The 13,032-nt window shown below is 43.9% G+C and overlaps 1 protein-coding gene across 1 annotated transcript in view; it reads left to right on the top strand.

Annotated features, from left to right (window-relative positions):
• The window catches only part of LOC137537948 (oocyte zinc finger protein XlCOF22-like), a 61,291-nt gene extending 49,755 nt beyond the window's left edge, over positions 1-11,536 (top strand). Inside the window, exons 2-3 of the mRNA XM_068259875.1 lie at positions 7,013-7,099; positions 10,748-11,536. Coding sequence (XP_068115976.1) covers positions 7,013-7,099; positions 10,748-11,536 — 876 coding nt within the window. The remainder of the gene's footprint in view (positions 1-7,012; positions 7,100-10,747) is intronic.
• The last annotated feature ends 1,496 nt before the right edge of the window (positions 11,537-13,032 follow it).

The following is a 13,032-nucleotide window of genomic DNA, read 5'->3' as shown; positions in this document are numbered from 1 at the left end:
AGCCGCAGGTGTATAGCAAGCATGTACCTTTAAATTTTACACAGTCATATCAAACCCACATGTAGACAGCCTGTTTCAGACTTTTGGTCCTCATCAGTACATGGCAAGGACTGATATGGCTGTATGAGATTGGGCTTGGACCAGTACAGTAGAGTAACCAAGCAGCTCAGGGTGACCCAAACCACTCAGAATGTTTAGGTGGATAAAAGGAACCAAAAAGACCTCCTACTAAAAAAAGCAAAGATTGGTGTAATTTGCCTTCCTAAAACAGAAGCAAATCTGCAAGAATTCAGCTATAAGTGAACATTTGTGGTTACCCACAATGCACCACTACTAAATATGCAAATTATTGCTTTTCAACATTGGTAAGTCAAGCAAGCATATAGCTTTAAATTTTACACAGCCATATCAAACCCACATGTAACAGCCTATTTCAGACTTTTAGTTCTCATCAGTACATAGCAGGGATTGATATGGCTGTATGAGATTTGGCTTGGACCAGTACAGCAGAGTAACCAAGCAGCTCAGGGTGACCCAAACTTCTAAAAATGTATAGGAGGGTAAAAGAGACCAAAAAGCCCTTCTACTAAAAAAAAAGCAAAGCTTGGTGTAATTTTCCTTCTTAAAACAGAAGCAAATCTGCAATAATTCAGCTAAAAGTGAACATTTGTGGTTACCCACAATGCACTGCTACTGAATATGCAAATTATCCCTCTTCGCCATATGGCACTACATATTCTTCTTGCTTGGACCAGCCCCTTTTTCTTGCTTGGACCGGCCCTGGGGGCAGGGCGCTACTTCTTCTTCTTGCTTGAAGGTTGAGGCACTTAGCCTATTATATATATAGACTAGTAAAAAGGCCCACCCGTTAACCCATTCAGGTTCCGTCGTTTTCACTTGAGAAATGTTCACCTCCCATTCATTAGCCTATAACTTTATCACTACCTATCACAATGAACTGATCTATATCTTGTTTTTTCCGCCACCAATTAGGCTTTCTTTGGGGGGTACATTTTGCTAAGAGTCACTTTACTGTAAATGCATTTTAACAGGAAGAATAAGAAAAAAACTGAAAAAATCATTATTTCTCAGTTTTCAGCCATTATAGTTTTAAAATAATACATGCCTCCATAATTAAAACTCACATTTTGTATTTGCCCATATGTCCCGGTTATTACCCCGTTAAAATTATGTCCCTATCACAATGTATGGCGACAATATTTTATTTGGAAATAAAGGTGCATTTTTTCCGTTTTGCATCCATCACTATTAACAAGTTTAAAATAAAAAAATATAGAAATATTTCATCTTTACATTGATATTTAAAAAGTTTAGACCCTTAGGTAAATATTTACATGTTTTTTTTTTTATTGTAATGTGTTTTTTTTTTATATTAAACTTTTTATTTGGGTATTTTTGGGAGGGTGGGATGTAAAGTATAGTTTTATAATGTAATTGTGTGTTATGTTTAACTTTTTTTTAATTTTAGTTGTAGTTTTACTTTTTGGCCACAAGATGGCGGCCATGAGTTTGTTTACATGACGTCACTCTAAGCGTAACACACGCTTAGAGTGACTCATCGGGAAGGGAACGGCCAGAAAAGGCGCAGCTTCCGAGAGAAGCTGTCGCTTTTTCAGCGGGGTAGAGGAATCAGTGATCGGGCACCATAGCTCGATACATTGATTCCTTGGCTACCGAATCCGCGGCCGGGAGTGCGCGTGCACGCGTGCGATCGGCCGCGGGAGTGCGCGGTGGCGCGCATGGTTCCTGGACGTAGTTTCTACGTCCAGGAACCAAAATAGGTTAAAAACCGAGCGCTAGGCCACGACCGCTAAACCCAGCAACATGCATACCGATGCGCCCTGCTCACCCGTCTCCCACCACTGTCCAAAGTATATGCACACAGGGAGAGGTTGCTTGGCAGTTGGAAAAAGCTGTTCTTTCCCACAATGCAATGAGGTTCTCAGACAGCAAACTGTCAAGTCTGGAAGCAGGGACACACACACACACCACACACACACCACACACACACCACACACCACACACACACCACACACACACACACACACACACACACACACACCACACACACACACACACCACACACCACACACACACACACACCACACACACACCACACACCACACACACACACACACACACACACACCACACACACACACACCACACACACACACACACACACACCACACACACACACACACACACCACACACACACCACACACACACACAACACACACACACACACACACCACACACACACACACACCACACACACACACACACAACACACACACACACACCACACACACCACACACACACACACACACACACACACACACACACACACACACCACACACACACACACACACACACCACACACACACACACACACACACACACACACCACACACACACACACACACACACACACACCACACACACACACACACACACCACACACACACACACACCACACACACACACACAACACACACAACACACACACACACACCACACACACCACACACACACGCACACACACAGGGACAGGATGCAGAGACACAGAGGTTTTATCATATAGATATGTTATAATACATAAATGTTATACACAACAACAAGAGTATGAAGGTTTTGGAAACAGCCTCAGGCTTCCTGCACACTGCATGCAATTCCAATTCCGATTATTAATCGTTTTTTACATCCGATTCCGATTTTTAATCGTTCCTGCATGCTGCGTTTTTTTTCCTCCGTTTTTCTGTTGATTGTACTCAGGGAAAATCGGAATTGCAAATCGGAATTGGAAACGGAATTGGAATCGGAATCGCAAAACGGATTTGCAGTTTGCAGGGAGCCTAAAACACACAAACATCCTCACAAATAGATTCATTTCACAAATCAATATTATATTGTTAAAAACTATTGTCCGAGATAGACAATTATTGGCAATTTAAATCCCTCACTGATCAGAGGCCAGAAATCAGCAACACCTTTTGGCATCTGTGCATACCATTAGCCAGGGGCGTAACTAGAAATCACTGGGGCCCTCTGTCAAACTTTGGATGGGGCTCCCCTACTGACCCCCCTCACTTTCTGCACAGGTAAACTGACATCAGTGGCTGAGCAGATGCATTCATTAGAACAATTTTGTAGAGAGCACAAAGTTTTTCTCTCCGTGCCCAGACTCCTCTTGCATCACTACAGTACATAGCACTTGGGGAGGGGTAGAAAGGCTGGGGGAAGAGCAGTACTGTACACAAGACCCTGCTGAACACTGAATAGGGACTGTCTGCAAATCTTTAAAAACTTTGTATGATTCCTTATCAGTGGCTGAGCAGATGCAGTCATTAGAACAACTGTGCAGAGAGCATAAGGCTTTTTCTCTCCGCACCCTTGGTTGTCAGTCTCTCAGGACAGGGAAAATAAACTTTCCCCCCATGGGGCCCCCTGATGCTTCTGGGCACCCCTGCAGCTGCATCCCTTGCAAGGTCTATTGTTACGCCACTGCCATTAGCTAGTCTGACATGTGATAGAAATAGCCTTGTTTCATTCATGGACATTCAAAACAAAAACTGGAGTGTTGAACAATTAACCCCTGAATTCTAATCGGATATATCAAAAGTTTGCCACACAATTTTTCAAGAGAACCTTGGGGAATTATTGGTTACACCCCCATTTCTATGAAGGTTTTTATGTTTATTAATTATTATTGTAACTGAGAAGGAATTTGGAACGTTGTCAGAGCATTAGCCAAGCAGTAGTTCAGCATGTGTTGGCCTTAAACTTGTGCCACAGTTTCGGAACTGTTGGAGCCCAGATAAAACACACCAAGATGCACAAACATATTGTTTCATTAGGAATTTGATTAGTATGAGTGAGTGGACTAGTTTCTAACTTTCCAGAATCATCACTTGCCGCATACTAAAACCTACAGTACAATTTTTTTTTTGGGGGGGTGGGGGGCATAAAGGGGCAGGATGGCTGGCTGGTGGGACCCATTTGGGTGATCAAAATCGATGTTTGTATGCCGAGCTTTAGATATGTTTTGCCTTACTCAGGTGGTAAAATTAAAGGGGAACTGAAGAGAGAGGTATATGGAGGCTGCCATGTTTATTTCCTTTTAAGCAATACCAGTTGCCTGGCAGCCCTGCTGATCCTCTGCCTCTAATACTATTAGCCATAGCCCCTGAACAAGCATGCAGCAGATCAGGTGTTTCAGACTTTAAAGTCAGATCTGACAAGACTAGCTGCATGCTTGTTTCTGGTGTTATTTAGATACTACTGCAGAGAAATAGACCAGCAGGGTTGCCAGGCAACTGGTATTGATTAAAAGGAAATAAATATGGCAGCCTCCGTATACCTCTTACTTCAGTTCCCCTTTAAGGCTAACTAGTTCAGCGATGATAGAAACCAAATGTAAACATCACAAACAGAACTCAGAGGCTATTGAGCAGAGCAGATTGTCCAAATGATGGTACCATTATTGTTCATAAGAAAAATGACCAACAGATGTACTTGGCTACTTTGCTGGCATGCTTTAATCCTTACTTGCTAGCAAGCTGCTCCTGTGTGGACAGATCACAGACAAAGCAGTCCAGCCCCAAACCTGTGTCTCACTACTCTAGAAGCAAGGGGAAGCAGAAGAGGAAGGAGGGAAAGAAACCTTGTGTTTGTAATTCCTTATTTTAGTAGCTAAGCCTTGCTGGAGACTAAAGCATGCCTACCTGTCACTATCAGCAAACACTGCCTGTCAGTTTTCCATAACATTCTCTACTATTAGGACACCCCATCTAACATAAATAATACCTGGGGAGACTAGCTGCCTGAATATCGATGGAAGCAGAGAAGTAAGACTTCGGTAAGAGGTAAGTGCATTCACCTCTTCCGTGAGGGCGATACATACAGACTTCTGTGGGTCGATCAGCATCATGTTCTTATGCAAAAGCAATATTGGTACAGAATATATCAGTCGCACTTGACATGACACAGAGCAGAGTTTCTCCTATGAATTCACCAAGAAGCACTGACAGCCTATTATAGAACCTCAATACGCGAATTAGTCCAAAGCAGATGTAACGGAACAGTTGGCGAGTCAAGCACTTATTACACTCCGCCTTTCCGATATTGCTCTAGAGATTTCAAGAACAGATTGCTGGGAGGACGGCAGACCCCAATACCTCTCTGATTTATTTTAGAAGTCAGGAAGAAGATGATACATTTTTTTATTCTCTCATCACCCGAAGACACCAAGAACTGAAGATAAAGGTCACGACTGTTGTAAGGTCTTCTGTACTTCAAGTCTTCGTCCCTCAGTTTGATCCATTAGACCCTTGAGGAACGAGATTTTCTGCTGGTTGCATTGACATTTAAGTAACACGAAGGCAGGGTTCACACTTGTTAAAAATTGTGTGTGATTTGCGATTTTCTGAAAACCTGATGGTTTTTCTTATTTATTAAATGCATTTTTATGCAAATTTGAGTTTGCATTTTTTTTAAATTGGGATGGCAGGTCTGCTTTTTTAAGCAATGCTTGATTCATGGTTTATCCGGTTCGGGACTCCCAATAGTTAAGACGACGCTGCATCTGTGGCTGGCTCAGCCTGATGCGGCGTAGTTTTAACACCGGCAGCTCCCAAGCATAGCATGCAATAGCACGTCACACCCGACACATGTCTCCGTTGGCTAAAGACAGCAGAGTTACGTACATCGGTCAGGAGCCTGTTTCATTGGCTCCTGGCCTCCTGATCACTAAGCGCCAATTACAGTGATCCGGAAGTGCAAATTTGAAGAAAAAAAAAAAAAAGGCTTCTGGTCCTGCAAGGGGCCAGAACCTGCCATCCTCAATAAGCTAATGCAAATCAAAAGGAATGCTGAAAATTTGCATTTTGCACAACATTTTCTTGTGAATATGAAGTAAATTAGATTGCCATGAAAACTCCATTGACATTAACGGAAGAAATAGCAATGTGACGTTTCGCATACAAAACCATATAAAAATTGCAAAAACATACACACAAAAATGTGTACAAAAAAAGGCTGCCAATGCAGAATCGGGTCTGTGAAACATTGTTTGCATAAAGTGCAAGGACAAGTGTGAATGGCCCCTTAGTGTTTATTCGAATACCCTACTGTAATTGATAGGCCTAGCTGTTTTGTGCTGTTCTGTGCTGCCTTAAGTCTTTTTTTGGTTTTCTAGTTATAGTGTTATACAGTTAGGCATAAGCAGTGGCTGGATAGTGTAATGGTTAAGGGTTCTGCCTCTGAGACAGGATACCAAGGTTAAAATCTTGGCTCTTCCTGTTCAGTAAGCCAGCACCTATTCAGTGAGGAGACCTTGGGCAAGACTCCTTAACACTGCTACTGCCTATAGAGCGCACCCTAGTGGCTGCAGCTCTGGAGCTTTGAGTCCACCAGGAGAAAAGTGCAATATGAATGTTCTGTGTCTTGTCTTATTGGGCCTGTGGGGGAACCCTGCAGAGGAGTACCTGTCTGCACATGTCTCCGAAAGTGTCACCCAAGGTGACGACTGCAAAGGCGTTCTCAATTGTTCAGTCACATGATGAATCTCTCCTGAGATTTGCACACAGGAAAACAGAAAAGGAGACTGAGAGCTTAGTATGGTGTAGTATGTTTGTAAGTCACAAATAAACAAGTATATGACTTAGGGCAGTTATACTCACAAGAGTGGGGTTACCACACAGGCAACCACTGTATAGTGGGGAGATTATGACCTGACCCTACTCGCGTTTAAGAATTCGCTCTCTGTAGGCAGGAAAAAAGGGGGTACACCCCTCCACCAGGGATGGACTAGACTATGGTGAAGAAGCTTGAACAGAGGCGCCAAAATAGGATAATACAGTGTTAAAAAATGTTTAAAAGAGGAGATAGTGGTGGACTTACCTCCCCAGTATCCCAAACAGACAAAATTCTGTTATTTCATACAAAAATTAGCATTTAATAGGTACTCCAAATTGCAACGTGTTTTGCAGGCACAATCCCGCTTCATCAGGCAAATGGAGGAGAACAAACTGGAAAAGAGTCTGATATACAGCCAAATGCATCTGTCTACTGGGGAGGTAAGTCCACCACTACCTCCTCTTTTAAACGGTTTTTAACACTGTTTTATCCTATTTCGCCATCTCTTGAGATTGATCTCATCACTTGCATCATTAATGACATCCGCCGTTCAGGCAATATTGTGCAATGCCACAGTTTACCATTAACATTACTTATTACAGTATAAGGTAAACACATTTTTTTATATGAGTGTTACATAAAAATAAAATTTCTACAGTATAAAAAAAACAGGATTTAAATGATAAATAATAATAAAGAAGGTTGATTTTGGTCTGGTCCCGGTCTTGAAGTTCAATAACTGAAGTAAAAAACATTTGTAGTTAAGGTACGTACTATACACACATTAGATACAAGTCAGCTGACACATCCCATAATGACTGCTTCGGACAACGATCGTACATCTTTCTAATGTGTGTACAACATACTGTTGACGTCGCTTAATGATCCAACATGATGGATCCTTAACACCCCCGACACCCAAGCATGCAAAATCTCAGTGTTATCTTCGCTCCCCCCAGCTGCAAGAAAGCACTCCCTTGTGTATTGCTTGTCATCCCTCTTGCCAATCCATAGTAACAGAACATGTCACCAGCCGGAATGCTAGTGTTGTGCCTGTGTTGCCCGAGAGTTGTTTTCTGATCCTCAATGGCCAACTATAATCACAAGTGTGTACATAGATTTAGAGTTTTCTTGGCCGCAGTGAAGACAATCCTGTAAACTGCTATATTAGCCAGGCAGGTGTGCATGCACAGTGAGGCGAAAACTTTTGGTGGATGGCCTGGCGTCAAGAAGGCAGCACAGAAGCCACGCCTCTTCAAGAAAAACATCAGAGACAGGTTGATATTTTGCAAAAAGACTGGGATTCGGAGGATTGGGATAAAGTCATTTTGTCAAATGAAGCTCCTTTCTGAATGTTTGAGGCATCTGGCAAAATGATTCTCCGGAGAAGAAAGGTGATCGCTACCATGAGTCCTGTCCCATACAAACAGTAAAGCATCCTGAGACCAATGATGTGTGGAGCTGTTTCTCATCCAAGGGCGTGAGCTCACTCTCAATTTTGCCTATGAACACAGCCATTAATAAAGAATGAATTGCAGCATGATGGAGCACTGTTCCATAAGGGCCAAGTTATGACTGAATGGCTTGGGGAATAAAACATTGACATTTTGGGCTTGATTCATAAAAGAGTGCTAATTGTTAGCACGGCCGTTTTCGTGCGAATTTTCACGTTTGCACGTGATTGCGAATTTTCATGCGCAATTAAACGTTTACACACGCAAACATGAATTTTCGCATGAAAATTTGTGTTTGCCCGCGAAAACGATAATAATTTCGCATTTGCGCACGAAAATGTTTAATTGCGCGAAAAAAATCGTATGAAAACGGTCATGCTAACAGTTAGCACTTTTTTGTGACTCAAGCCCTTTGTGTCCATGGCCAGAACACTCCCCTGTTCTTAAAGGGAACCTAAACTGAGAGGGATATGGATGTTTCCTTTTAAACAATACCAGTTGCCTGCCTCTCTTGCTGATGTATTTAGCTGCAGTACTGGCTGAATCACACACCTGAAACAATCATGCAGCTAATCCAGTCTGACTTCAGTCAGAGCACCTGATCTGCATGCTTGTTCAGGGGCTGTGGCTAAAAGTATTAGAGCAGGGGCGTTGCTAGCCCCAAAGATCAGTGACATGTGCCCCTGATCTATTCTGTATTGCCCCAGATGTCCCCAAGCAGAGTAGAGCCGCCACAGCACCCAACATTTCACCACACAGTACCCAGCATGCCCCACAAAGGCACTACAGCTCCCAGCATGCCCCACAGAGGCACTACAGCACTCAGCATGGCACCACACAACACCCAGCATGGCATTACAGCATTCAGCAAGCACCATAGCATCCAGCATGGCACCACAGCAATGGGAGGTATGCTGGGTGCTATGGTTCCTCTATGTGGGCATATTGGGTGCTGTGATGCCATGCTAGATGCTGTGTTGCCTTTATGGGGGCATGCAGGGAGCTGTGGTTCTTCTATGGGAGCATGCTGAGAGTTGTGGTGCATGGCCACACCCATCTTTCAGCTGGAGTGCCCAAAGGTGCCCCGGATCTCTTAGGAACATAGGAACACCCCTGTATTAGAGGCAGATGATCCGCAGGACTGCCAGGCAACTGGTATTATTTTAAAAAGAAAAATCCATATCATTCTCAGTTTAGGTTCCCTTCAAACCATACATGGGGAGCTTCATTGACTTTAATGGCGGGCAAGCTTCTAAAACCTTCAGGGCATCTCCAGCCACAATTTCTTTAAACAAAAAGTGTACAAAGTGTACAAAAACCCGGAGGGTGGCCTGGCGGAGGAGGATCAATGGAGAAATGTTCTGCAAGAAACACGTATTTTACACTAATGCTTTTAAGACGTTTTTTAAAGAGATATTAATGGCTGCCGACTTTAGCAGTTAATAGCAAAGTTAATTGCAGGGTATGTTAAGGAGGACTGTGGGAACAAGAATAACATTTTTTTCAAAAAGACCCTGTAGTTTTTGAGAAAATCGATTTTAAATACTTCAAAGAAAAATTAGTGTATAAAAATCTAGTATAGCAAGCAGAGGCGGGACAAGGTCCTCCAGCACCCAAGGCTGAGACACCAAAGTGCGCCCCTCCATCCCTCCCACCCCAGCTGTCACACACTCATTGCTATTACACTAAGAGGTGCCACAGGGCCCACAACCTCCCCAACACCTTAATATCTAGTTATCTGGCTTGCAGTCACTGCTATGTATCCCCTTTTCTTATTTCCTTCTGCTTCAAACACAATTAGGAATGACAGCTGAATGAATTGTGCGCCCCCTCCTACACTGCGCCCCGAGGCTGGAGCCTCTCCAGCCTATGCCTCGGCCCGGCCCTGATAGCAAGTCTGGGGCTGTGAATGGGATCGACGTGTGCGGTGCTGTCAATTGGTCAGCAGGGCAGGCATCGACATGTGTGGCGTTTTCTGTTGTTCATTGTGTATCAAGATAATATGGTGCTGGATCATTTCCGTGGATACAGTCGTGGGAGTAACAAAAGGTAATTATCTATGGTTAGTTAACCTGCCTGGCGTTCTATTAAGATCGCCAGGCAGGCTGCGGGAGGGTTTTTTTTTAATAAAAAAAAAACTATTTCATGCAGCCAACTGAAAGTTGGCTGCATGAAAGCCCACTAGAGGGCGCTCCGGAGGCGATCTTCCGATCGCCTCCGGCGCCCAGAATAAACAAGGAAGGCCGCAATGAGCGGCCTTCCTTGTTTTGCTTATATCGTCGCCATAGCGACGAGCGGAGTGACGTCATCGACGTCAGCCGACGTCGTGACGTCAGCCGCCTCCGATCCAGCCCTTAGCGCTGGCCGGAACTTTTTGTTCCGGCTGCGCAGGGCTCAGGCGGCTAGGGGGGCCCTCTTTCGCCGCTGCTCGCGGCGAATCGCCGCAGAGCGGCGGCGATCAGGCAGCACACGCGGCTGGCAAAGTGCCGGCTGCGTGTGCTGCTTTTTATTTCAGCCAAATCGGCCCAGCAGGGCCTGAGCGGCAGCCTCCGGCGGTACTGGACGAGCTGTGCTCGTCCAGACCGCCCAGCAGGTTAAGGTCATTAAAGGACTTTTTTATGGTTGCATTTTTAGTTAATTTCTTTATGGAAATGTTCACACTGTGGGAAATGTTTTGGCGATAAAGGAAACCTTGTCAAATATGAGAGGAATCACACTGGTGAGAAACCACATTCATGTGCAGAATGTGGGAAATGTTTTGTTCATAAATCACTTCTTTTTAGGCCTGAGAGATCTCGCACTGGTGAGAAGCCCTTTTCATGTGCTGAGTGTGGGAAATGTTTTGTTTATAAATCTTTTCTTGTCAGGCCTGAGAGGTCTCACACTGGTGAGAAGCCTTATTCATGTGCTGAGTGTGGGAAATGCTTTGTTTATAAATCACTTTTTGTCAGGCCTGAGAGATCTCACACTGATGAGAAACCACATTCATGTGCGGAGTGTGAGAAATGTTTTGTTTATAAATCACTACTTGTCAGTCCTGAGAGATCTCACACTGGTGAGAAACCACATTCATGTGCAGGGTATGGGAAATATTTTGTTCATAAACCACTTCTTGTCAGGCCTGAGAGATCTCGCACTAGTCAGAAGCCCTTTTCATATGCTGAGTGTGGGAAATGTTTTGTTTATAAATCTCTTCTTGTCAGGCCTGAGAGGTCTCACTCTGGTGAGAGGCCCTTTTTATGTGCTGAGTGTAGGAAATGTTTTGCACAAAAATCAAAGCTTGTTTTACATAGTAGCTTTCACACTGGAAATACGCCCTATTCATGTTCTGAGTGTGGGAAATGTGTTGGGCATAAATCACTGCTTGTCAGACATGAGAAGTCTCACACTGATGAGAAGCCCTGTTCATGTGGTGAGTGTTGAAAATGTTTTACACAGAAATTAGTTCTTGACACTTGAGAGGTCACACACTGGTGAGAAGCCCTATTCATGAGCTCAGTGTGAGACCTCTCATGTCTGACAAGCAACACTCAGAACATGAGGGCTTACATAGGGCTTATTTCCCTGGTGAAAGCTGCCATGTGAAACAAGCTCTGATTTCTGTGCAAAATATTTCCCACACTCAGCACATGAAAAGGGCTCCTCAGCAGTGTGAGATCTCTCATGTGAGGCATTAACATACTGTGGGCGCTCTAGGTGTCGGTGTGGATGTGACAGGTGTGGGCGGGTGGCGAGGATAGCAGGAGCTGTGGTGGCAGCAGTGACGGACCGAGCTCTTAGCTATACTAAGTACAGCTAGGAGCCTTCAGCATGTTTAAAAGTCCCTATAGGGCTCCCTATTGGTCCATTAATAGACCAATAGGAATCATCCAGATTCTCTCATGTTTGACAAGGTTTTAAAAATATTTCACCACAATCTGAACATTTCCACAAATACCTAAAATGAAATAATAATATTGTTATAGACAATATCTTAAAATTTCGGCTACACCCGCGCCCTTTTTTCTAGGTGCCCTTATTTGATGTATGATGTATTTCGGCCCGAAATTGGTTGCATCATCGATCAGGCATGCACTTGGCAGCACCAATTTTCATCCGATTTGATGAGAGCTAATTACATCAGAGGGCAATATAAAAGCTTGGCAGATGAGCTTTTTGTCCCTCGGTTTGGGCAAAGGACAAGGAGACATGATCTGCGCATGGAGGGAAAAAAGTTAAAGCCATTTATTTAGGAAAGGGTTCTTTATAGTAAGTGTGATTCAAATTTGGAATTTATTACCATAGGAACTAGTTGTGACAAATTGTATGGCCTCGATTCATAAAAAGCAGTGCGATAAAAAAAAATCTTGTCGGGAAAATACTGCACTCGGTATTCTCCCGGTCTGTGTGCTAATTCATAAAGATTTCCCCAGCTGCCCTTGGAGGTCGGTAAATTACCGCAGCCCATTGAGAGGTAGAGTAGAGCAGTGTGGCGATTCTCTCCTTTGCCCTGCAGAAATGACTCGCACAGACGGCTCTCTTCACAAATGACTCAGACAGATGACTCGCACAGTCTTTCCCTGCCTGCAAAAATGACTCACTCAGATGACTCGCACAGACTTTCCCTGCCTGCTCCAATGACTCACACAGACGGCTCTCTGCCTCTCTCCACAGATGACTCAAACAGACTTCGGCTCTCTGCACTTTGCATTCATCAACTTGTTAACGCCTCACCAGAGATGACGGTAACTACCGCCAGGCTTACCGCTTGTTGAAGGCTTTATGAATTGGCATTTGCTGACAATTTACTGACATGTGTTGGCGGTAACTACAGCCAAGTCGATAATTCATCTCCCTGGTTGGTAATGTCAGCTTCTCATGCGGTAACAGCCTTTATGAATTGACACTTTGCTAAGTGGTCGGGAAAGTCTGCTGTTTTC

This window comes from Hyperolius riggenbachi, chromosome 11 (assembly GCF_040937935.1).
Source record: "Hyperolius riggenbachi isolate aHypRig1 chromosome 11, aHypRig1.pri, whole genome shotgun sequence".
Taxonomy (NCBI): Eukaryota; Metazoa; Chordata; class Amphibia; order Anura; family Hyperoliidae; genus Hyperolius; species Hyperolius riggenbachi.
Note: the sequence above shows the minus strand (reverse complement) of the source record. Positions and strands in the feature narration are given on the sequence as shown.